The sequence below is a fragment of the Tenrec ecaudatus genome, chromosome 1 (genome assembly GCF_050624435.1).
Source record: "Tenrec ecaudatus isolate mTenEca1 chromosome 1, mTenEca1.hap1, whole genome shotgun sequence".
Taxonomy (NCBI): domain Eukaryota; kingdom Metazoa; phylum Chordata; class Mammalia; order Afrosoricida; family Tenrecidae; genus Tenrec; species Tenrec ecaudatus.
The window spans coordinates 224,730,987-224,756,219 of record NC_134530.1 but is presented as its reverse complement, the minus strand read 5'-3'; the positions used below and the strand labels follow the sequence as shown (position 1 = coordinate 224,756,219).

At 60.1% G+C, this 25,233-nt stretch overlaps 1 protein-coding gene across 5 annotated transcripts in view; it reads right to left on the bottom strand.

Annotated features, from left to right (window-relative positions):
- Nucleotides 1-24,946, bottom strand: part of IKBKE (inhibitor of nuclear factor kappa B kinase subunit epsilon) — a 28,868-nt gene extending 3,922 nt beyond the window's left edge. The window contains exons 1-20 of one of the 5 annotated variants that reach the window (XM_075529521.1): nucleotides 24,479-24,786; nucleotides 22,622-22,739; nucleotides 21,602-21,742; nucleotides 20,884-21,013; nucleotides 20,316-20,497; nucleotides 19,139-19,299; nucleotides 17,555-17,665; nucleotides 16,949-17,128; nucleotides 15,887-16,083; nucleotides 15,095-15,159; nucleotides 14,924-15,015; nucleotides 14,684-14,770; nucleotides 10,507-10,582; nucleotides 10,187-10,299; nucleotides 7,653-7,729; nucleotides 4,720-4,759; nucleotides 4,083-4,184; nucleotides 2,396-2,492; nucleotides 1,321-1,421; nucleotides 743-814 (exon numbers count right to left, since the gene is read on the bottom strand). In XM_075529521.1, coding sequence (XP_075385636.1) covers nucleotides 743-814; nucleotides 1,321-1,421; nucleotides 2,396-2,492; nucleotides 4,083-4,184; nucleotides 4,720-4,759; nucleotides 7,653-7,729; nucleotides 10,187-10,299; nucleotides 10,507-10,582; nucleotides 14,684-14,770; nucleotides 14,924-15,015; nucleotides 15,095-15,159; nucleotides 15,887-16,083; nucleotides 16,949-17,128; nucleotides 17,555-17,665; nucleotides 19,139-19,299; nucleotides 20,316-20,497; nucleotides 20,884-21,013; nucleotides 21,602-21,742; nucleotides 22,622-22,708 — 2,111 coding nt within the window. In that variant the 5' untranslated portion in view covers nucleotides 22,709-22,739; nucleotides 24,479-24,786. The other 4 variants (XR_012779365.1, XM_075529509.1, XM_075529515.1 and 1 more) reach the window with 4 other exon arrangements.
- Between the last annotated feature and the right edge of the window lie 287 nt (nucleotides 24,947-25,233).

Here is a 25,233-nt window from a genome sequence, read left to right as displayed (position 1 = left end):
AACATCCCAGACAGACATGACACGTGGGGAACCAGTGACATGAATCCCCACACTAAGGCCAGGAGGCAGGCACTGTCAGGCACGGACCGCCCAAAGAACAAACCCATGTGTGCCTGGCAGAGCACAGCCCAAATGCGCGTCAGAGCGAGGATGGCGAGACTTGTCCTACGTCCTTCGGACATGCTCTCAGGAGAGACCCGGCCCAGGAGAGGGCCATCACGCTTGGTAATAGAGAGGGAGGCCTTGGGGCTGCCACAATGGGAGCAACCGTAAGACCAACTGCGAGGACGGCGAGAGAGAGCGTCCTGATGAGTCAGGACCGACTTGACAGCACCTGGCAGTTACTTAGTCCTTGACCACTCTGGGGTGCTCCAGGGGTCTTTCCGGAATTTCACCGCTGCACAAACCCCCGAAGCCTGAGTGCCCCGAGCCCCACTCACCTCCCTCTCCACACCCGCACCCTGAGGAGGGCGTCAGGCTGAGTGATGGCCCGGAGTCCCCACTGCTGGCCTGAAGCTGGGGCCAGAGAAGGCGACCCCTCTGCACTGCCACGTCCTGGGGTGGGGCGAGGGCGCTCCCAGTGGGATCAGGGCTGGTGATGGGCCAGCAGAGAGCGCCCCAGGCAGCCCTCCACCCCTGCCCTGACTCAGGGGAGCAAGGGAAAGCCGGCCTTCCTGAGGGGCCGAGGCCCAAGCGGGAAGCGGTCTGGAGGGGAGGACTCGGAGGACAGGCGCAGCCTCACCGTTGGATGATGTGGTTGTTGTCCTGGAGGTCAGCCACTAGCAGTTCCATCTCCTTGTGAAGCTCCCGCATGCTGCTCGGCACGGAGGGGGCGGGGAGCCGCCGGCACTGTCAGGACCTCCCCACCCTCCCCTGCAGCGCCACCCCAAGCAGCCTAGAGTCCTGCCTTCCAGTCATCATCGCAGGAGGCTAGTCCCCTCTGATGCTAACCTCAGCGCCACCTCCCACCCACACCCCTGCCCCAGCACACACACACACACACACACACACACACACACACCTGTGTACACATTCACACTCACACCATACCCTCACACTCCCCACCACACCACACACACACGCACACACACACCACCCACTTACACCCCTACACACGTATACCTTCCTCCCCCACACGCCCACAGAACAGCCCCCCACATACCATACCACACACACGTGTGTACACATACCATACACTCACACAGACCCAGACACCCCATACACACACATGCATGCCACACCACACACACTCATATTCGCACACACACACATGCACATGACACCCACACAGAGACACAGCACCCCCTCGTTGGCCCTTACTGGAGAACCAGGTCCATGGGCGCAGCACTCGGGTCAGGGGCCGTGGGCGGGGGTGAGGCCTGGGCCCCCGCAGCTGGCTCCTGCAGGAGCCGGTCCAAGACCTGCAGAAAACCATGTGGCAGTCAGGGCGGGTGCTGGGGAAATGCACCCCTTGTGTCTCCCGAGCTCTGAGAATTGCCCCTCTTCTCAGGAGCCCTTCCTTCCTGTTCTAGAAACGAGGGCTGGCCCCGCTCCCTGTGATCATCTTCCCTGGGATTTCAGGAGGCAGACAGCTGGGAAGTTCTCCTTCAGGTCCAGCCTAACCTCGTGACAGAGAAGGCACCGGGGCCCTGCTCCACCCATAAAGGCCATTGTGCGTTTCCTTAAAACCAGACAAGTGGCCTTGGGGACATTTCAGCTCCTGGGGCCCCACACTGCTGGGTGCTGGCATTCTTCCCAGGCCTGGCAGCGGGGTGCTTATCCATGTGTGCCACCAAGGGGCACCACAGAGCTCACAGTGTGTAGGCAGTAGAGCACACCAGTGCTGCTGAAAACCACAGTCCAGCCTCCCGGAGCCGCCTGCCCTTGACCTCCTCAGGGACTGGAAGCTCTGGCAGCTCCCTTGCAGCCTGGTGGCAGAGTAGAGACACCCAGGACTGCAAACCGCTGGGTCGGCAGTTCAAATCCACCAGCCGCTCCTCGGGAGAAAGAGGAGGCTATCTACCGCCATAGAGGCACACATTCAGAACCCCACAGGGGCGGCTCTACTCTGCCCTATCAAGTCACCGACCCGTGAGCCAGGGCGACCTTGAGTTAGGTTTGAACGTTTCTCAGCCTGCACAGGAAGAGGGCCCAGCCTCACAGGGACTCTGCCCTTGCAGTGACCTTCAGCCCGAGGCCTTCCGTGCTGCGCCAGCTGTTTGCCTTCCTGGCAGAGTGGCTTTCCACTGTGTGTATGTACCCCAGTCCCCAGGAAGCACCTTCTACTCAGTGTCCTCCCCTGGCCCCAAAGACCCTGCACCCACAGTCAGAACTGAGTCTGCAGCAGCTGTGCCCAGAGGCAGGGTAGTGGCACCGAGGGCCCCCGGACCCGCACCTTACTGAGGTTTTCCTGGGCGTCCTGGGCCTCCGTGTTGCAGGCAGCCACAGAGCAGCCGACCAGGCGCAGGTGGTTCCTGGTTTCGTGCACAGTCCTAGAGAGAGCAGACAGGAGAGACTGAGGAAGTGGCCCGGGAGGCAGCTGCGCCCTCCACTCCTGCTGGGGCCCAGCCACCTGCCTCCCTGCCTTCCTCTGGCCCCAGCTGGCACCCACCCTGCTGTAATCATTCCATGGCTGTGACGGCCTGCTAGAAGCCCCCGGGGAGTGTTGCAGAGATGCGGTGGTCGGGTGGGGCAGGTCAGCACTGGCTGACTCCTCAGCCGGGGGCCAGGGTCCCTCCAGAGAGGAGCATAGTCCTCTGAGGCACCACACACTGGGCACTGCCCTCACTGCCCACGTCCTGCCAGCCATGGCCAGGAGCCTTTTGTTTGTTTCTTTTCAAAACTGTTTTTTTTTTAAATCATTTTATTGGGGCTCATACAACTCTTATCACAATCCATACATACATCAATTGTGTAAAGCACATCTGTACATTCATTGCCCTCATCATTCTCAAAGTTTGCTTTCCGCTTGGGTTCCTGGAATCAGCTCCTCAGTTTCCTTCCCCCCCCCCTCGCTCCCCCAGGAGGCGTTTATGAATGGGAACAAGGATGGCTCCCATCTACTGCCTGGGGGAACCCAGGTCCAGAGAGGTTAAGGCAGAGATCAGGTCTCCCCATTGACCCCCCAGGGGGAGCTTCACGCGCCTCTGATGCCTAGACCAATGGATCAGAGTCGAGGTGGGTTTGCAAGGGGGGTGGGGGAGTCACGTGGAACTCTGATGTCAGGGCCTTGGCCTCCTACCAGCCCACAGTCACCTGGGCCTCAGAACCCAGCCACACATGGGCGAGTCCCCTCTCTCCTCAGGGGCCAGGGGGCTGGGTGGGGGCTTGGTGATCTGAGTGAGAGAGTGTTCTGCTTAAGGCCTGTTGCCCTGCCCCTGTTGAGCACCCCAAAACCCACTGCCGTTGAGTCTGATGCATAGCAACCCTGTAGGGTCCAGCGGCATTCATCCTTGGTTTCTGTGTGCGTAAAGCTTTAGGCAACACCTTTCTCCCATGGAGCAGCTTAACTCATCGAGCCACCAGGGCCCCTTTCCCTGTCCCCTGAACCTTGAACCCACCGCCATTGAGCCGAGTCAGACCACGGCACCCCCAGACAGGGTTTTAGAGGCTCTGATTGTTTCTAGGGGCACACAGCCTCATCTTGTCCCTCAAAATCAACTGGCTTGAACCACCGGCCTTGTGGTTAGCAGCCCAGCGCTCACCTGACAGCACTGTGTGGCAGAGGGGCCTTGGTTCCTTCCCCAGAGAAGGGGTGTCCCAGTACAACTAGCTGGGCCAGGCAGCATATTCCAGATGGTCACAGCAGATAGACTCGAGACCTGGGTTTGCTACTCCCTTGCTGTGTATCATGCAGGAGGAGATCTAGCCCCAAAGCCTGAGTTTCTTCATCTGGGAAATGGGTGATGCATCTAAACCATGGGGTAGACATTGTGGGGCACAGGGAGCTCACCACCTAGCAGACTGCCCCATCCCTACAACCACCGCATCTGCCTTTCCTGCTTCACCTCGCTCCCGCTAGAGGCTCTGTGAGGACCGGCTGGGGCCCTGAGCTCTGGGAGGGCGGGTGGCTGGACACTTACCTCAAGCGCTTGCCGTGTGTGACCAGGGCCGCCTGGTACCTCTGCACACACTCTTCCTGAAACACCTGCAGGAGCCTTTTGGCTAAATGGCTAAAATTCAACCTGAAAAGACAGAGGAACTGAGCCACAGAGGAGCAGCCAGAGACACCAGGCCTGAGCCAGGTCTCCATCCTCACCATGTCCCCAACTGGAGTCTCCCAGGAAGGAGGAAGCGGGATTCACACCCAGGAATCATGGCAGCCAGGGAAGCTGCAGGAGGAGGGCCCGGGTGGCAGGAAACAGAGGGAGAGAAGGGGCGTGGGGGTGACAGAGAGCAGGTTATGGAGGTGGGGTGTGGGAGGCAGCTGCTGGTGGGGGCGCATAGGCTAACACTGGCCCCTGAAAGATGAGTGCCCAGCGGGAAGTAGGAGAAGGATCTGACAGGGGCAGGGGCAGGCCCTGAGAAGTGGTCACTACTGGAAAGAAGTCTTCCTGCTCATGCCAGCAGTCAACCCAGTTACACCTCCAAGCTGCAGTCCTTCCACGCAGCTGTGTACTTTCCATCCCACCCCCACCTGCCCCATAGGCAGTTATCCTGGCAGCCAACTCACCCCCACCCACCCACCCCCGCCCGCATGTCCCTGCCCTGGTCACTCACTTATCCAGCTTGTGGATCTGCTCCTCGTTGTAGCCCAGCCCTGGATGGATGGACACAGGGATGGTGCTGCTTAGCCAATCAAAAAGACCCAATTCTGAGTGCTTCAAGGGGGGGGGGCGGGGGGAGGGGGCCAGGGCACAGGTGAGGGGTCCAGCCTGGCTCCTGTTCCAGGGGAGTTTGTAGCCAGGTGGAGGCAGCGAGGGCTCGTTCCTTTCCCGAGAGTGGAGCTGTGCCCCCTTGGGGCCACAGTGGCTGGTTTTCTGAGGCACATCTGGTTGGATGCCAGAAGCCGACCTCAGCCATCGGGTTACCTGTTTGCTTGACCCAAGGGCCAGAGGAGTGAGACCATCACCCACGTAACTGCATGACTCTGAGGGAGAGACCTGAAGACTGGCAGCAAATTGCTCGGGGGCTCAGAGAAGGGGGACTCTTAGTGCAGGTGTGTGGGTAGGAGGGGGAAGTGGGAATCAGAGAAGACTTGCGGTGGGAAATGGAGGAGAAGCAGGCAGTTGTCTTGCTTGGTCAGTTGTCATCCCTCCTTGGGGGGCTGAAGCCTGCAGCCGGTGGGTGGGGCTGTGCAGCAATGAACTAGATAGGCCAGCCAGCCCCTTCCACCCTTTCTGTGGCTCAGTCAGGAGCACGAGGGTCCCTGGCCCAGCCGTCAACGAAGGCAGGAATTTTCTCTGCTGTAGATGCCTCCTAACGGAGAAAGACAGGGCTTTCCACTCCCCTACAAAGCAACAGCCTCAGAAACCCACTGGAGCAGCTCTGTCCTGTCCAACCGGGTAGCGATGAGTCAGGAGGGACCCAGGCAGAGAGGTAGTTTGTGGGTGGTGGTGGTGACTGCTCACAGCTCTAGGGAGATGCTGCCCCTCGTGGGCTTGGAGAGCATAGCAGCCCAGGCGGAAATGAAATGATACAAGAAGCTTGCAGTAACAGCGTCTCCCCTCTTGTTAAACAGAGCGTCTCCCTCCCGGGCTCCTGGTGCTGGCCCGCTGAGACCACGTGTAAAGTCCATGAGATCTGGCCCAGCCCTGCCTCTCATCAGCAGGGGACTGCAGTCCCCGGGTGTGTGGATCAGCCTTTTTGGTTTCTAACAGAAAGGTTGCAGGCTTTGATTCCACCGAGAGGCACCTTGGAAGAAAGGCCTGGTGATCTTCTGAAAAAGCAGCCATGAAAACCCTGCGGGGCACAGCCTCATTCCGACACTCACGGGGTCTCTGTGATTCTGAGTAGACTTGAGACTGCTTTCAATGCCGCCGCCAGGGGGTTTGCACACGTGTGAACCCGGGACATTGAACAAAGAAGGCCAAAGAAGAATCGAAGTGTTTGAAGTGTGGTTCTGGAGAAGAATATCGAACACACCATGGACTGCTAAAAGAGTAAACAGATCTGTTCTGGAAGAAGAACGGCCAGAGTGCCCCTTAGGCAAGGATCGGGAGACTTCAGCTCACACACTTTGGCCATGTGCTCAGGAGAGACCGGTCCCTTGAGAAGCATATCACGCTCTGTAAAGCTGAGGGCCAGGGAACGGGAGGACGGCCCTCAAGGAGATGGGCAGACACCGTGGCTGTAACCATGCGCTCAGACATTGTAACTGTGGAGAGGCTGGCGCAGGGCCTGGCGGTGTTCCGCTCTGCTGTGCACTGGGCGCTATGGGCCGGAGTCGACCCAGTGGCACTGAACAACCACAGAAACTACCTCTGGGGTTAGCAGCCAAGACTCGTGTGCGGTGCTGTGAGGAGGGCTCTTCAAGCCCAAGTGGAGCCCTCTGAGGGGTGACACGAGGTGGCCGAATGCAGCGGGGGCCTGGGTTTAGATTCCAGACGGCCAGTTACTCCACCTTCCTGGGCCTTTGTCTCCTCTAGAAAATGCACAGGGTGACCGTCCCTGAGCTGTGTGCACGATGAGTGCCGCAGCTGCTAACAAAGGCTGCAGGGGCGAGTCCACCAGAGGCGCCGTGGAAGCACGGCCTGGCGATCTGTGTCTGGGAATCAGCCGCTGCAAATCCCAGGAAGCACGGCCCTGCTCTGACACAGGCACGTCTTCACGAGCTGACTGGCCAGGCAGCTGCTGGCAGCACCCAGAGTGCCCATGAGCAGGAGACTCAGACACGCTCCAGACCACATCCTGTCCGTCCGTCCGTCTGTCCGTGTGTGTGTGTGTGTGTGAGTGTAGCTGAGGAACAACACTGCCATCCACATCCAGCAGCAGAAAAACCCATGTCTCCAAAAATGGCAATGAAGGTGACCACGCTTGCGAAGCCCCATGGGCTTCCAGGGACAGCAGGGTCTTCCTCTCATCTCCCAGTGCCCACGGAGCCCTGGTGGAGGAATGGGTTAAGTGCTGGGCTGCAAACCACAAGGTCAGTGGTTCACACCCACCCGCCTCTCTAAGGGAGAACCCCCTGGCTGCCTGCTCTGGTAAAGCAGCCCACAGGGGCACTTCTACCTGGCCTGTTGGGTGGCTATGTGTCGGCACCCACCCGACCCTGTGGGCTTCCTCGACTGTCACTGTTGCCTGGGGTACAGAGCCCAGTCTTTCTCCAACTGCTGACCATGTGGCTTCCTGCCCAACGAGTAACTGGGACACCCCAGGTTCCTTCTAAAACTGTACAGTGACCCCCAAAGTGTGTGTCGGGGGAGGTCTCTCTCAAAGGCCGCACTTCCCTAGCACCCAGCCTGCAGCTGTGCCTCCAGCCATGTCCCCTACGCTGCTCACGAGGCAACAGACCTTGGAGTAAGGGCTTCCTGAGTCTGACCTTGACTGAGACCAGCTGTCCACTGGCCTCCACAGAGCACTAGCATATAGGTCCCCCCCCCACCACCACCACCACACTGGATGGAGTACTGGTAGGAAGAGGGACTGGACATGAGGAAGAGAGAGGAAGGCCGAGGATGTGCGTGAGGTTCTGGGCTCTCCCTGGGGCTCACCTGGCCTCATCCTGGACTTCTTGAACTGCTTGTAGATGAGGCACATCTTGTCCAAACAGTTCTGAGTCAGCTGGATGCTGTGGGCAGGAAACAAGGAACTCATGAGGTGGCTGAGTCTTGTGGCCACAGCTGTGAGGCCATTCTAGGAGCGAGGCTGCCTCATGTCTCTGAGCTTGTCCGAGGTGGCTGGGAGCCCGTCTAGCAGTCATGGTGGCCCAGTGAGTGGGTTCTGAGTTGGACGGTGGTTCGAGCCCATCTGGGGATCCACAGCAGGAAGAAAGGCTTTCTGTTCCCTGAAGATTTGCAGCCTTGGGAACCCACAGGGGTAGTCCCCCTTGGCCTTGCAACCGGATCGACTCCAGAAGAGCAGGTTTGTCCTTTGTCTTTTTGGTGGAGCCAGCTAACAGCCACTCCCAGTCCGATTCATTCACTAATTGCCTGTCTGTCGCTCAGTGCCAGTGGTTGGTTGGTCTGTCTGTCTGTCTCTCTCACACATACATACACGTCAGTTGGACACACACACACACACACACACACACACACAGTGTCTTTAGGAAGGGGAGAAGAAGTCCAGCAGATTTGTGTCAGGAGATTGGCAGTTGTCCTGGCCAGCTGGCTTGTGGGTGGGACTCAGTCATTGGAGCTCTGGGCCGTCTGGGTCCAGCATCATCCAGGGAGTGACCAGAACAGTGTATTTTCTGGTCACCTGCAGGGGCAGAGTGGCACCTCCTGGGTTTACCCAATGGCGGGCACAGGCAAGGAATTTCAAATGCCTACAGGATGAATGGATGGTCCTTGTTTAGAACCAGAATGAAGCTGTGATTCCGGATGGAAACCAGGGCAGGGTCCCTGTGTGACGGGAGGGAAGGGGAAGTGACCCCTCGAGGACCTTTCAGCCTGAGCTTTAAGGTCATTATTATTTCCTGTTTCCCTTTCCAGATGGGGCGATGTGGGCTGGGTGTGTGGGCTCTTCTGTCTGTGGAGCTGGAACTCAGCACAGCGGGAGCTCGTTCCTCGGGGGGCTTGTCCAGCCCAGAAAGCCTGCTCTTCAAGAACCTGGGCATGAAAGAGGCCCACGGGGCCACAGCTCTATGCAACAGACTTGAGCTCAGCAGTCAGAAGCTTCTGGACTTTGAAAGGCCACTCAGCACACACCCAGGCCAGTGCACTACACAGCAGCCGTGGCTGTCCAAGGCAGCATACTGAATTAAGCAGGTCACGACTGCAGGGGACTGGAAGGACAGTCCCCAGAACTGTGAGACCTAGAACTACAAGGGCCTCCACCACCCCTCTGTCTACCTGCTGCTGGAAGGGAACGCCACTGCTGTCTCCAGCCCCAGCAGGGCCACACGCGGAGCTTCCAGACTCACACAGACCAGCAAGAGAGTCTGGAAACCTACTCTGAAAACCAGCCAGGGCACACCTGTGCACCATAATGGGGCGCTGCCCTCCGCGCCTGCTTCCCACGCATCCTGGGGAACCAGTCACTAATGGAGGCCAGCATGCCCATGAGGGGGTCCTCGATGAGAAGGAGCAGCCAGCCCCTTTCATACATGCTGGTGGTCATGAGGGTGAGGCAGGTCCAGCGGGGCGCCCCTCGGTGGCCATGACACCACTAGGACCCAAGGCGGCCTGTGAGAGGTTCATGACCACTCCGGTCAGGCTTTGGGGCCTGAAGAGCTCAGAGCAAGTTGCTTTCAACACCTCGTAAATTCCGAATTGAGGACACAGCATTATGGATCTGTCTGGGGGGCTGAGAGCAGGAGGCACTGAAGGCCCTCCAGCAGGACACCCCAGCTTCCAGGACAGGGATGGCAGTGGCCTGTTCTGTGACGGTCACTCGGATACACACAGCAGACCGGGAGGTGGAGGGGGTTACGTGTAGATTGATGAAAATGGAAGATGGGGCTTTCCTCCGTTTTTGTCCATGCCTGACTGTACGGTTCAGGGGCACTCTCTCTGACAGCAGTCTACTGAGCAGCCAGCACTCACCGTGTCCCAAACTCTCCACTACCCCCATCCCCAAATAAACCCTGTAAGCACTTAGCACCCACTGCCCTCAGCCTGTATGAATCTGCCCAGGCACGGGGTTTGGAGAGGGACGGCGTGGCTAGAAGCCCTCCCTGTCCTGGTCACTGCTGGCTGTGATGCAGGGCACATCAACCTCCCTGCAGGGGGGTCCTCACGGGTATGGCAGGCCTGACAGCAGCGCTGCTGTTGTTTTAAGGAGTAAGTGCTTATTTTGGGGGGCCTCTAAGGGCTCAGAAGAGAATGGGGCTAGACTACAGCAAGGGCTCAGAGTCCTAACCCCCATGGGAGGGCAGGCCCTGCCCTCTGAGCTTGCATCCACTCCCTGTGGGCAGCACAGGGGCAAGTCCTGCTCCTTCCTGCGTCCCTGCTCCCCGCCCCCCAACCCCCCTGGACCCAGCAGCCTCGAATGGACACAGGAGAAAGCAATCTGGTTCCTGAAAAGGCTACTGGGTGTTGGGCGCCCCCTCACCCCCACACCCCACAAGGAAGGGAGCCCCACAGACCTTCTGTCCTCATGTACCTGATCCCGGTTCTTCGCCAGCTCCAAGCTCAGGTTCCGCAGGCTCATCTGAGTCTCTGTGATGTTCTGAGAACACCTGGAGAGGACCTCAGCCATCTGTAAGGGCAGCCCCCCCCCATGGGGGGGGTCCTCAGCATGGGGCTCCGGAAGGCAGCCTAACTGCCTGATTGTCTGACCCCCACCCCAGCTCCCGCACACTCCCTGTCCTTCCTCCATCATATCCCCAAACGCACACACTACATCCTCCCTCTTAGATCCCCGCCCGACACCCAACACCCCCACACACCCCTCAGCCGCACTCACAGTTCGCAGCCTGGCCCTCAGCTCCGTGGCTGCATTCAGCTCCTGGACCTCAGGCCTCCCAGGGATGCTGGTGATCCTTGAAGGGACGGGAAAAACCAAACCCAGTGTCATGCAGTCCATTTCAGCTCATAGTGACCCGCAGGAGAGAGCGCGCATGCCGCCGTGGGGCTCTGAGACTGTGCCTCACGGGCAGAAGGAAGGAGACGGGATGCGGGAAAATAAAGATGTTGGTGCCCGAGCTCTATGAAACCCACGAGTCTAGAATGATACGCCACCAACCAACCGATCCCAAACCCAACACGTGGCCAACGTGGTCTCCTGGGACTCCGTCGGTCACCGAGCAGGGTTTCCTTGACCATCATCATGTGAGAGTATCAGGCCTTTCTTCGGAGGTGGTGCCGGTTGGGTTCGGAGCACCAACCTTTCGGCTAAGAGTAGAGTACACACTGTCTCACCCAAGGACCTCTGTGAGGACCCAGGGCAGGTCTTATCCCGAAGGACTCAGCTGTCTGCTGGGAGGAAGAGTCAGGATGGGCCTGGGATGTGCAGAAGACACCGCCGGCCGCTGAGAGGGAAGAGGATCGAAGCACACACTGAAGACCGCCCAGGACTACAGCTTTCCGGGCGGATTACACCTCAATGGAAAGGAAACCAACACCCTGTGAAACGGACAAGCAGCAGCATCAGGACCCGCGGAGAAAAGAGTGACATTGCCAGGGAATCCTGGGCCCGCAGTCGCACCAACGCAGCAGCAATCAAGGTCTCCACGTCTGGGTGTCGCGTTGAGGATTCACGAGTGCCTGCTCCGTCCCAGCTGCGGCATTTGCAAACACACCACCCGTGCTCACAAGCTCGCAAGCTGAGCGCCCAATGAGGAGGGCGAGAGAAGGAGGAGGCCTGTGAATCGTGATGTCGTCCAGACATACTGACTGTCCCCTGGACTGCCAGAGAACCGAGCTCTCCCATCTTGGAAGAAGTGCAGCCAGCAGGCTCCTAAGAACCAAGGATGGTGAGACTTCCTCTCACATACTTGGGTGTTGTCATCAGGAGAGACCGATTTCTGGAGAAGGACGCCATAGCGTGGGAAAGCAGAGGGGAGCCGAGAAGAGGAAGGCTCCCTGAGCTGGATGGACACGGCGGTCACAGCCAGGCGTAGACACAGCCACGCTGTAAGGACGATGCCGGGTGGGCAGTGTTTGGTTCTGTTCACTCAGTGGTGGTGGAGCCGGGACTGACTCGTTGTCAGCTGAAGGGCAACGCACTCCTAGACGCTAGCCAGTCCTCAGTCACCCTAGGTGGTAAGGGATGCCATTGCTACAAGTCTTGGTTTTGCTTCTCTGTGTAGTTCTCATGTTCCGCCATTGGCCCAGACCACCTTCGAATCAAGAAGCCCTGGGCTGTGGGTTAGGCATCAGGTTGCCCATCCCAGGGTGCGTGGCTCAGACCCACCAGCTGCTCCCATGTAAGCTTCCAGCCTCACACACCCCTCTGCAGGGCTGCTGGGAGTCAGAATAGAGTCTCTGGCAGTGGGGTGGGGAGGGTGTCTTTTCATCACAATTAAGGAACGAGCCCCCGCATGTCTTAGCTTGGGGATGGAGGGGCAGGGAGGGAAGAGCAGATGAGCAAAGGCAGAATTAGGAATGACTTAGATTGTAAGTCTTAGAAGCTCCACGCAGACAGAGACGATGCTGGCGTGGCTTAGCTCTAAGCCTCGAAGGCCAAGGAAGGGGTGTAGCACCTGGCAGTGGCTCGTCATGCAGAAGGGCTTGTGGTTGGTCAAGCAGAGGTCAGCTCGAAGGAGAGGAGCCCTCCATGCAGGGCACTGAGGCCCTGCTCCCAACAATGAGCCCAGATACGTCAGTGATGGCACAGGGGGGGGGGGCAGCACCCGAGGTGCATGTGAGCGGGAGAGGACACCACGGCCACCAACAACAGGAGGTGGCCCGCATGTAACTGTGGGCAGAGTGCTGATGGCGCAGGTGGGAGGAAGTGGAGGGGGGCCAGCCGGCATGGGTTCGAGTCCGGCTGCCACTCCGGCTCTCCTGGTGGACCAGTTACTTTAGCTCTCCGTGCCTCGAGGTTATGAAATGAATGGGAGACACCTTTTCTCCTGGTCCCTAAACAAGGGCCCCTGGGGATCACATGGGCCCACAGAGATAACAGCCCTCCCCCCAGGGGTTGGAGCACAAGGACATCTGTAGAGACAGCCGCTTCCTGAGGTGATGGGTGCAGGGAGCCTCGGGGATGCCAGGAGCTGTCTTGGACATCCAACTGGGCCCTCTGGGTGGTAGTAGCTGCCAAGGGTAGACAGGGAACTCTGGGGCAAAGGCAAGGCCTCCGCCTTTGGCGCGCGTGGTGTGTGTGTGTGTGTGTGTGTGTGTGTATTGGGGAAGGAGCCCAAGGCAGGCAGAAGCGCAGGGTGAAAAGGGAGGTGAGCCAGCAGCTGGCACTGGAGGGCCTCTGTGTGGCAGGCCTCTCTCAACATGAAACCAAGCTCGTCAAAGCCACTCAGAGTCCACTGCGGGGAAAGCGGGCACTTCAGACTTCAGAGGAAGGTGCAGGTCTGAGGGGCCTTGGACAGGAGGCAACAGGCACGTGCAGGGGGGCGATGGGGGGGTTTACAGCAGGCGCTCGCCTGAGCCCTGAGCTCGGCAGACACCCACCCCTCAGAGGAGGCCCCAGCAGTTGTGGAAAGTGGAAGAAAGGCACTGGACCGTCTCCCCGACTTCAGAAACCCAGCCACCAGGACGCAGGGGGAGCACAGTTGGCCTGGCACTGCAGGGACCAGAGGCGGAGCCCCTCATCAGCAACAGGTGGTTCACCTCCTGGAGCCTCTAGGCCGCCACGGTGTTCCCCCAACCCTCTGTCACCCTGTTTCCCTCCAGATATTTTCTGCAGTGACCGAGGCTTCAGCAGACTTTGCCGACACCCTATGACCCCGAATCCAGAGCCCTTTCCTCTCTGCTCTGCCCCTTCCCACTCAGGGCCTTATCTCTGAGTCTCCTTTCTTCCAGGAAGCCCTCTGGGACTGCCTCACCCACCTCCATCTGTCCGCCCTCACAGGCTGGGAGAGGCTTTCAGGTGGCCGAGTCCCGTGTGGGATGATGTCATGTCTCTTTGGGCTTGCGCTGTGCTCGTGGGAGAGTCCTCAGCCAAGCTGGCCGGTCCTGCTCCCTTCAACTCCTCACGCCACCCCTGGAAGGCGCTTGGCTCTGACGGGGCTTCCAACCCTGTCTCCTCCCACCCCTCTCTGCCCTCCTGGTCACGTATCTCTTGGGATTTGGCAGCAGCAAGGCCTCAGTGAGTCAACCTGATGCCCGGAAACTCCCTGTGTCTGGAACACATGGTGGGGCAGGCTAGCACAATCTCTGCTCCCTGTCACCACACACTTCCCCGGGTCGGGGCAGGCCCCCACCAGCGTCCCTGGGCCTCCGTCCCTCCACCATGAGACCCACCCCTGCGCTTCTCACCCAGATGGCTTTCCTCCTCCTTAGTCTTGCCCCGTCCACTCTGTGCTCCGAGGTCACCCGCAGGGAGAGGAGGGGTGAAAAATGGAGGGAAGTGTGCAGGGGCTGAAAGGTCCTGGGGGACTGAGGAGGGCTGAGGGGCAGGAAATATGTGCGCGCGCACACACACACACACACACACACACACACACACACACACACCCCTACCTGCCCTAGACAGGACATGCACCCCCTGCCCAGTCCTGGACAGGACAAGCACCTCTGCCCCGCCCCAATACTCTGAAAAGGACACTCACGTCCCCCTGCCCCTTCCCTGGACAGGACCCCCGCCCCCCAATACCCTGGACAGGACACACACCTGCGCCGCCCCCTGCTCTGGACGGGACATGCACTTGCCCCCGCCCCTTCCCTGGACAGGACCTCCGCCCCCCAATACCCTGGACTGGACACGCACCTCTGCCCCCCACTCCCAATACCCTGGACAGGACACGCACCTCTGTCCCTCAATACCCTGGACAGGACACGAACCTCTGCCCCCCACAATACCCTGGACAGGACACGCACCTCTGCCCCCAATACCCTGGACAGGACAGGCACCTCTGCCCCCCTCCCCCAATACCCTGGACAGGACACGCACCTCTGCCCCTCAATACCCTGGACAGGACACGCACCTCTGCCCCCCCCCCCAATACCCTGGACAGTACACACACCTCTCAGAACCCAGGCTGCTGCTGAGGAAGAGAAGGGCCGTCCTGGTGACCTCCAGCGACCGCCTACATGTAGCCTGGAGAACCTCCCTGCATGATGGAAGCCAGATCAGAGCTGCCTTGCTGCCCATAGACGGGGCTCCACGCTGAGGCCCTAGCCCCAGGGATGTTCAGCAAGGGTCTGGGTGCCCATGCTACCCTCTGCCTGGCCTCCCCCGTTTGGCCAACCGGGAGGGCACTCACACCACCCAGTGGATCCCCCGCAGCATCATCTCCTGCCCGTGCATCAGGGCCTGTGTGAGCCGCAGGACCTGGTAGCCAGTGCCCAATACGCCCTGAAACACACAGGGGGCCTGGTTAGCACCACCCACACCCCTCTGCGGACCCCTGCCCGGCCACCTGGCCGCCCCTCACCTTGGCGGTGTTGTAATCTGCCTGCAGGTCCACTTTGGGGACGAACTTGGGGGTGTCCAGAGCAGCTGCAGACAGAGACCCTGTCTGAGGGGCCTGCCTAGACCGGCCCTATCCTCACTGTAGTTCACCAGCCGCCCTTCCAGCCCCTCACCCTCCCGCCTCAAGCTCCCCACCCCCACTCCTGCCAAGTCTCTCCAGGCTTGTGCCTCAGAGGCAGTCCATACTACAGGGACAGCCCCTGCCGCCTCTGTCCTGCTTCCCAAGGTCCATCTCAACAGCTATGAAAAACCCCACACAAACCTAGTCCCTGCCATCAGTCAATACTGGCTCATACAACCCTCTAGGTCAGGGTAGGACTGTCCCTGTGGGTTTGGGGGAGCAGCTGGTGGTTTCAAACTGCTGACTGTGGGGATTGCAGTTCCGTGTGGGCCCACTAAGCTACCAGCTCCTCCACAGCTGTCGGAGGGGCGAGCACAACCCCACGCCCTTCCCGTACCGGGCCCCAAGGACGAGGCTGGGATGGGCATCAGCCAGATAAGAAGGTATGAAATTTTTGCTACAACTTGTCCGAGAAAGAAGCTACGGATGGCTGACCAACCCCTTCCCTCCCTCTGTGGGTGCCTGGGCGCCTGCTCCCCACAGCGCACACTCCCTGTGCTTGCCCGAGCCCCAGGGTGCTGTGTGAGAGTCAGACCTGCGCCTGCGACCACTGCTGTGGGAGTCAAGCTCCCAGACTGGCCTCCCGCGGGGGACGAAGAGGGGAGGAGACCCAGCCAGGACGCCCCTACTCACGGTCCCTGAAGGCCAGCCCCTTGGGGGTCTCGCTGGCCATGCTGAACAGGGTCAGGGGACTGCTTGCGGTTGTGTGGGTGATGTGCTGGGCCGGGAGGCTGGGTTCGAGGACACAGAGGTGGCCCTCAAAGAGGAACTCCTGGTGCCGGGGGGCCACGCTGGTCTGCTCATACACGGCCTCCAGGAAAATGGCGATCCTGGACACACGGGGGTGGGGTGGGGTGGGGTTGGGGGAGACAGGACGTGTCAGGGGCCTCCCAGCAGGCAGGATTCAGTGACTCACTTACCCATGGAGGGGACAGGAACTGGAGTGAAGGGTAGGGCGGTGGATAAGAAGGCAGGCCGGAACAGAGCCCGGCCCAGGGTCTCCATACCCAGCCTCCCCACCCAAACCCAAAGCACCAAGCTCCCTGCCATGGGTCAATGCTGACTCACAGCCGCCGCCCAGCAAGACAGGGTGGAGCGGCCAGCCAGCACAGGCGGAGAGCTTCATCCTGTGCTGGCAGCCCACCCCTAACCACTATGCCCCCAGGACTCCGCCACCTCTCCGCCCTGTGGGGGTTCCAAGCCGTCGCTGTATGAGAGTAGAAAAGCCCGTCTTTCTCCCTCGGAGCGGCTGGTGGTCTCAAACTGCTGACCCTGCAGCTGGTCGCCGCTATGCCACCCTGGCCGCAGCACTCTGCTAACCTTCACCGAGCCCTACAAAATGCCCCAGGGAAAGCAGGCCCTGTGAACATGTGGGTTTGGAAGGTGCCTCGCCCGCCTGCCTGCCCTGCCTCCCCAGGGAGCCTGTCATGCCCCTTAGCACAGTCAAGGGCGAGGACTGTCACTTGGTAGGACTGGTAGCTTTCCAAGGTACTGAGCTGGTACCCGCAGGCGCTTGTCACCCATTGGCCCCAGAACGTGCTTTGAAAGGTGTTGGCGTAGATGTGACTTTCTGCTGGGACACCCCGTCCCCCCCCCACCTCTCTCTCTCTCACACACACACACACACACACACACACACACACACACACACACACACACGGGGAGAGAGGGCTCTCCTGGTCCCCACGCACGTACGTGTTGTGGGCGTGGATGAAGATGTGGTGCAGGATGGCCTGGGGCAGTGAGAAGACGTGGACGATGACACGCTGCAGGATGTCACTGGTCTCCGCAAAGAACTGGTCGAAGCCCCAGCACTTGGCCTGCTCAGCCTCCAGGATGTTGGCCAGGATGGGCACGAGTCGGCTCTGCAGCCCCCTGTGCTCCCGGGACACGCAGAGGGTCAGGCTGGCTCTCCTGGAGTCAGTCTAAAGCAAACCCACCCCACTGAGCAGCTCCTGACTCAAGGCGGCTCCGTGGGCAGAGGACAGTGTGTGATCTTGATGGCAGCCGACGCCCTGGCCTCTCTCCCAAGGGGCTGAGCCAGTGCTGCAGTCAGTCTTCAAGGGCACCCAGCGACCTTTCTTTGAGAGGGATCAATAAGAATGCCCCAGGAGGCAGGACCAAGGGGATGGGCATATCAGGGGGACGCTGGAAGAATGCACCCGAAGGGGAACTGGGCAGAGCGAAGTAACTGAGCCTGCTGTGTGCGGGGCCCACAGTCAGGCAGGGCCGTGGGTCCCAGCAGAGAGGTGATACCACAGACTGGGGTCTATGTCTGCCCACCCCCGGCACCCCACTCACAGCGACAGCTGGCAGGTGGTGGGCAGGGTGTAGCTCCACTCCAGGGGGCCATTCTCCCGCCTCTGCGTGCCCGCAATGGCCCCAGCTGGCTTCTCCGTGGTGATCCGGTACCTAAGCAGAGGTGAGACCAGGCTGGGTATGCAGTAGCCCAGCCCCTCATACACCAGGGGCATGTGATAGCCTCAGCTGGCAGGGCCCAGCCCTCCTGTTCAAAGTCTCGGTCAAAGCCCCCCAGCGACCAGGAGGCAGCCTGAAAGAAAGGAATCCAAGAGTTCTGGCTCTCAACTCTAGAGAATGCCTTGTCTTAGGGCTCCCTCCCCCTCCTTATAACTCTCTGCTCTAGACGGACAGACCTGTTAACTCTCTGCTCTGGATGGACAGACCTGTTGCCCATTGCCTCTGCCCCATCCCCACACCCCCCCACACCCCACCTACTTCATCACACTGTCCCTGCTCGGCCTGGCCTCGGGGTCCTCCTCCCTTCAGAGCCCATCTCCCTATGCAGGCCAGTCTCCCCCTTTCCTCAGACCTGAAACAGGGTCCACGGGGAAGAGGCGGACCCTCAACCAGACCACCGATACAGTGGCTGCCACACGGGCTCCAACGTGATTGTGAGGGCCTGTGTTCTGCCGTGTGCATGCTCCGCCATGCTGTTTACGTCCTGGGTTGCTATGGGTCAGACCCCCCTTGACGGCATCTAACCACCGCACAGGGTCACCCGGCATGCAGCACCCTGAGCTGATCGCTAGAAATATCTCCAGCAACTTCTACTATGGTCTCAGACAGCGGGGGACCTGGGGTCATCACACAGAGCTGTTTTCTGTGCCTTTGGACAAGTCACATTTTGAGCCTGTGTCGAGCTGTGGGGAGCAGCAAGGCAGGGCATGTCATGGAGAAGCACTGGTTGGCATAAACCACAACCAAACTCACCACTAGGGAGTGGATCGCGATTCACAGTGACTCTACAGGACAGAGGAGACCTGCCCCTGTGGGTCCCTGAGACTGAGCATCCTCACGGGAACAGGAAGCCCCAACTTTCCCCCATGGAGCCGCTGGTGGGTTTGTGGTTAGTGGCCTGTGTCATCACCCACAATAGCACCAGGCTTCTTGTGATGGGGAATGAGGGTCCAATCCATCTCCCACCGACTCAAGGCCAGGGCTTCGCTACCTGCCTGGTGCACCAATTAACAAAGAATCGAATGGAGCCTGGAAGAGGTGGAGGGCTGCAGGTCAGACCCGAGGACCTTGGAGTTTGGGGGAGAGTCAGAGGAAAGGTGTCTAGGAGGCCTGGCTGTGCAGTGGTTACGTGTTGGGCTGTGATCCCCATGGTTGGCAGTTCAAAACCACCTGGGGCTCCAAGGGAGAAAGACTGGGCTTTCAACTCCCACCAAGAGCTGTGGGTCTGGGACAGACACCCACAGTGGGGTGGCCAGGAGTCAGCCAGCACTCCGTGGCAGTGAGCTTGGTTGGCTTGGAGGAGGAAGGGTGACGAATTTGCGGGGACCCGGCAGGGACCCAGCAGGGATCCTTGGGAGAGGAGTCAGGTGTGTGCCCACCAGAAGACACAGACTGTGCCCACCGTACATGATCTCCTTGTTGCGCCTCGGCCCACCGAAGGGGATGAAGGGAAGGTTTCCAGTGGCGGCATGGTACAGGGTCACCCCAATGCTCCAGAGATCCACCGTCACCCCAAAGGCCTTCTGCTGGGGCTTGCGCAGGACTGCCCGCTCATACATGTCAGGGTGCTGAGGAGACAGAAGCAGGCAAAACATGGAGGGTCAGGGAGGCACCCGCTCACCTTGTCCCCTTTCTCAGAGCCCTTCCCAACCATCCGCATCGCAGTCAGCTAAGAAACAGAGCCTGCTGCCCAGTGTGTGGTGAGCAAGGTCTAGGGGGTTCTGGCTCAGGGCGCCCCCCGGTGTTACAGCAAAGAACTGCTCCAGAGGGTTTCCTAGGCTATAAGCGGTGCCGGAGCCTTGGCGGCTGAGTGGATTACCTGTTGGCATCAAACCACAAAGTCAGCAGTTTGAATCCATGGGAAAAGATGAGCTTGCTACTACTCCCATGAAGAGTTCCCACCTCGGAAACCCACAGGGGCCGTTCTACTCTGTCCCATAGGGCTGTTCTTAGTCGGAATCGAGAGGTTTTAAAACATGACAGGGGCAGCAGCAGCTCACAGGCCTGTTTCCCATGGTACCACTGAGTGGCTTCAAACCACCAACCTCTAGGTTAGTAGTCGAATGCTCTTGGGTGAGCATGGAGCTAGCTGTAAGGTCGTCGGTTCAAACCCACCAGCCTCCCTGAGCGAGGAAGATGAGGCTGTCTGCTCTTGTAAAGATTTAGAGCCTTAGAAAGCTGAGGTCACTGTGGGTTAGAGTCCCCTCAATGGCAGTGGCTTGGGTGGGGTTTTATTCCCAGGGGAGAGTCCTCTTAGAATTGACCTCTCACGATTAACATCCACAAAGGACGGAGGAGTCCTGGCTGCTACTTCCTGGCCCTCCCACCTCCCTGCCCGCCCTGCTGTGTCCCAGGGAAATGGTGACCAGTAGCCTCTGAGCCTCAATGGGTGTCCGTCCAAGACATGGACAGCACCTCCTCATCAGGCCTAGCAAACAGATGGCTTTCTCTGGTTGGAGATCTGGGGTGAGAGATAACCCCATCAGAAGCAGGGGAATGGGCTGGGCCTCCCAGAGGGGGCTCGGAGGAGTCCCGGGGGTGGGGTGCCGTCTGCTTGCGGCTCGGTCGCCACCAGCCCTCTCACCAGGTACTCCTCGGTCCCATAGACAGAGACAAACTTCTCATCATCATCCAGCTCCCGGGCAGCCCCGAAATCAGTCAGCTTGTAGACGCTCTGGCCCTCGGCCCCCACCAGGCGCATGATGTTCCCGGGCTTGATGTCGCGGTGCACCACGCCATGCTCCCTCAGGTGGTTCATGCCGGCCACTGTGGACAGAGCAGGGTCGCTGGTGGCAGGGGCTGGGCCTGCGTCTGAGGGACGCTTTGTGGGCAGGCCTCTGTCCTCAGGTCCAGACAGGGAGACCCGCGGGCTGACGGGGCGCAGGACACGGGGTGTCAGGTTCCTTTTGTAAGATCTTAAAACTCCTCTTTTTTAAAAGGAGAGCTTCTCTTAGCATAAAAGGAACCTTCCTAACGTGAAGTCACATTTAGTAGGGCGACAGTGTGGTGCCAGCAGCGGGCCTCCTAAGCCGGAGTTCTTTACCAGGGCGCCGAGGCCCCTGGGTCGAGCCCTGGCAGCTGGGGGATGGAGGGCGTTCAGAGGTCGGAGGCTCTCCCTGTGTGGACACGGGTTCTAGAAAGGCCGAGCTCACCCACGCAGCGTAACACCACCAGGAACTCGTCCTCCGGTAGTCCGAAGGCATTCTCCGGCCGCTCCAGCACACTCAGCAGGCTCCCGCCGGGGCAGTACTCCATCACCAGCACCTTCTGCCGGCTGCCCCCCTGCAGGCAGGCAGGTGGATGGATAAGGGGAGGCTGCCACTTCATTCCCCTGCCCCCCACCGAAGCCTGGGGAACCGGCTTTTCCCAGAGGCAGGGGTCCCGGCTGGAGCTGAAAGCCCCCGGTTGCCTGTGCCCCAGCTTCTGGTCTGGCCTCCTTGTCTGCCAGACTCTGTTCCAGAGCCAGCACCACCCTCTCTGATGAGGCCCCTTGCCCTAGGCCCTGCCCTAACCTCTGGTATTCCTGACCTCCCATAGAATCACCTCCCGCCAGCCACCCCAGTCATGCAACAGTCAACATACTTAGCTGTTCATTACGAGGTTGAAGGTTCTAATCTACCCCCGGGGGCCTGGGAAGAAAGGCCCGGCAATCTACTACTTTTGGAAAAACAAAGCAACAACAACCAAAAAAAACTCAGCCACTGGGAACCCCACGGAGCACACCTCTACCTGGACACATGGGGGCCAGAACAGACTGATGGCAGCGGGTATGGGGTACAGATGGTTGCCTCAGCTGACCTGTGATGAGCATGCAACCCCCCTCTCCAAGGGTCGGGGGTCAAACCCAAGACTGCCCGCCTCTGGACCCACCGTCTCCTCCACCGCGAAGAGCTTGACAATGTTCTGGTGCTTCAGCTTCCGCAGGACCTCGAACTCCCTCACCTGCACCTCGTGGGGCCGCAGGTAGCTGACATTATTGAAGACCTTCACAGCGACCAGCTCCCCAGATTTCTGCACAGCCGGAGGGCGGATGATAGCAAGGCCCACTCCTGTCCTGGGGCTCAGCCCTCGGCTCCCATGTCCCTATTCAATCTCTCCAGCCTGCTCCAAACCAGAGAGCATCCTGGGAGGGGCTGGAGCCTCCCCCCTAGAGAGCGCGAGGCTCCTTCTCCCTCTAGGGTCCAGCACGGATGACTGGTGGTGCCAATGCTTTTTTTACTAAGACGTTGGAGCCCCTACCTAGCAGAGACAGGCAGCCCACCTGGCTGCTGAGCTTCTAGGTGCCTCAGAAGAAAGGCCTGGCAGTCAGAGCAAACCACCACGGAAGCCCTGTGAAGCCCAGTTCAATTCTGACAACACGGGTCCCCACCAGTCGCCGGCGACTGTGTTTGTGTTTGAAATCACTGATGCTGTTCATGGTAACTACAAGGGCCGCTAACCCTCACTGTCGCTTGCGGCAGAACTGGGCTGGGAATCTGGTCTGTCTGCCGCTGAAGCCCACGAGGGTGGAGAGCAGTCTCGTGGCTCTGATGTGGCTCTGCAGAGAGCTCAGGAGAAACCCAAGCCAGGCCTGTTTCTCCCCCAGCTCTGCCCAGAGCCGATTTCTACCCACCCCTGCCCCTGTGCTCTGCTTTGGGACCCTTCCCCTCTTCTCCCCGACTCCCCAGCCACCACCACCAAGCCCAGCCCGACTGCGGCCTCATCCCAAGCCACAATCCCTTTCAGTTTCACACACCTCTGCTCAAACCCACAGTGCTCCAAGGATGCAGAGCAAAGTCCAGGCCCTCCGCCTGGCCACAGTCTGCTCCTGATGCCCGCGAGGGCTGGCGGGGGCCAGGACTGCCTGGCGTGGCCCAGGAGGGCGGTGGCCCCGGGAAGGCCTGCACCCACCTTGCTGCGAGCCTTGTACACGCTGGCGGTGGCCCCCTGCCCCAGCAGGTCCTCCGTGTGCCACAGGTAGTTTGCAGTGCTCTGCATCTCCCGCGCTTGCTGGGCTGCCACCTGCTACCTGGAAGAGCAGACCTCGGTGTCCTGGGCGCCACCAGTGAGCTGTGCTCCAGGACCACCCAGGGAGGGACACTTCCTGCCATCCCACAGGCAAAGGGGCGGCGGAGAGGGTACAGTTAGGTAACTTCCCTGAAAGGAGACACAGCACAGTCCTGTGCCCACAGCGCACAGCCTGTCCCACCCACAGGACAGAGGCCTGAGGAAACAAGCCTCTCTTCTGTGGGTCTCAGCCAGGCTCTCAGAACCCCAGGTTCCTGACAGCAGCTTGGAGCCTCCCAGGAAATAGAAACAAGGTTGGAGGGAAGGCCCAGGGTGGGTCAGGCGGCAGAGGCCACACCACAAATCTCCAGGATTACAACATGAACCGGGCCTGCAGCCCCTCCCCACCCACTCACTGGACCCACCACTTCCTGCTGCTGTGAGCTAACAGCTGTTCCCTGGCCAGGTCAGGGCGACTGCGGTGAGAGAGAGAGAGAGAGAGAGAGAGAGAGAGAGAGAGAGAGAGAGAGAGAGAGAGAGAGAGAGAGAGAGAGAGAGAGAGAGAGAGAGAGAGAGAGAGAGAGAGAGAGAGAGAGAGAGTGTGTGTGTGTGTGTGTAAGAGAGAGAACACACCAGGAGGAGACAGAAGTCCGACCCCTCCCTGCGGAGGATCTGAAACCCCTTCCCCCTCCTCTTTTCCTCTGGACTGGTTCCTCTACACCAGCCAGTCCTGGAGATGCCCAAGGCCATGCCACCCTGAGAGCGCAGCCAGTTCTGGTCTCTGGGTGTGTGTCTGAAGGGGGGGGCAGTGACCAGGACATGGAGCCTGGAGGAGTGTCACAGGTTACTATGTGTGGAACAGCTCATGGCAAGGTCAGCAGTTTGAACCCACCAGGCAGATGAGGCTGTCTGCTCCTGTCAGGAGCTCTCAACTCCAGACTCAGGCGGTTTGGGGAGCAGCCTGGCTAGGCCACTGCCCCTAAGGATGCTGGGGGAAAGGCTGGGCTGGTCGGGGACTTCTTGCCCTCACATAGGGGCTCACAGGGTGTCCTGGGCCTGTGGAGTTGTATGGGCATGTCCTCTGCAGCCCAGCACAGTCTGGGGAGGGAGACTGGATGGAGGGGTGGTGGAGACCAGCTAGCCAGAGCCCTGCCTCCCACAGCCTCCTGGGTAAGCGCAGCCAGCACTCACCTCAGGCTCCCAGACACTGGATCAGGCACGCACTGTTCTCAGTGAGGGTGTGCCCTGCTCTCTATAGGTGGCAAGTCCAGGGGTAGAGCCACACCGGAAAGAGGGGGGGCGGATGAGAGGCACCCCTCTGTAGGCTGCTATTGGAGTCTGGCCTCCATCAAAGACCTCCGGCCCCAGCCCTTTAACCCTTTCCTGTTTGTCACCTTCGCCACAGGGCTGGGGGTTTCCAGCCTCGTTCCTGTTCCCCAGCTGCGGGCTCCCTGGCTGTTCCTGGAGCTCCCATCCCCGGCCAGGGAGAGAGACAAAGCCTGGCTCCCCTGGGAAGGGAGAGTGGGAGCCCAGCTTCCCTCTATGCCATACCCTCCTGCCCCTCAATGGCTTCTATGTCACCCTTCCTAGGGTATGGGGTGCAGGCACCCTGGGGACTCCAGCAGCAGACATGGGGAGGGGGCACTGGTCCAGAGAGTCACTGCTGACACCCTGCACCCAGCTGAGGGCCACTCTGCCATTGTCCCCCCACCCTGCCCCTGGCCACAGGGCTTCCCCAGTTCACGATGATCCCCCACTCACCCCATCTCCATGCCGGGAATGAGCGGGTGGGAATGGTTGGGCCTCCCACAGGTTTCAGGGTTTGCTGGCACCTGTGGGCAGAGTCCAGAGCATTCTGGTGGCCTTGGGGCCCAGAGACCTGCAGGTCTGGCCACTTGCGGTGGCCTTGTGCTGCTGCCAGCTGGCTGCCAGACACTCAGCTCAGCTCTGCCTTCAGCTCCCTGCCGCCTCCTCCCACACTTCCTGATTTCGTTCTGGCCCTCTCTTAAAGAGGCAGAGGCAGCCTGGCCGCCACCGGCCCCCCCAGCAGGAAGCAGAAGGAGGACCCTCAAGACCTGTCAGCGGGGGTGATAGGGCCCGAGGCTGTCATGAAGAGGTCAGGCGCTGAGCCCCGGAGGGCTGTGGCTGGCCACCAGGTGCTGCCTGGGCATCTCCCTCAGTTCACGGGGCAGGGAAGTGCAGGCTCTGCCAGTCAACTGAGGAGGTTGGGCCAGTTAACCAAATGGGGAGCTGCCAGGGAAGGCCAGTGCCCACACTGGAGCCTGGAGACCGAGCGCCACCCCCCCCACCCCCCCAGGGCCTCAGCCTGGCCACACCCAGGAGGAATGGGACCTGACTCACTTCCCAGGGAGCCTCCAGAGGCCCCAGGAAGAGCCGGGGTGCAGTCGCACGTGCTCTCTAGGCTGGTTTCTCTTTCAGGGCACGAGGCCAGGAACCGGCGGTCCCTGCGCTGTGTGGGGGCCGTGAAACAGTGGATGCTAGTCCACCTTGCAAAC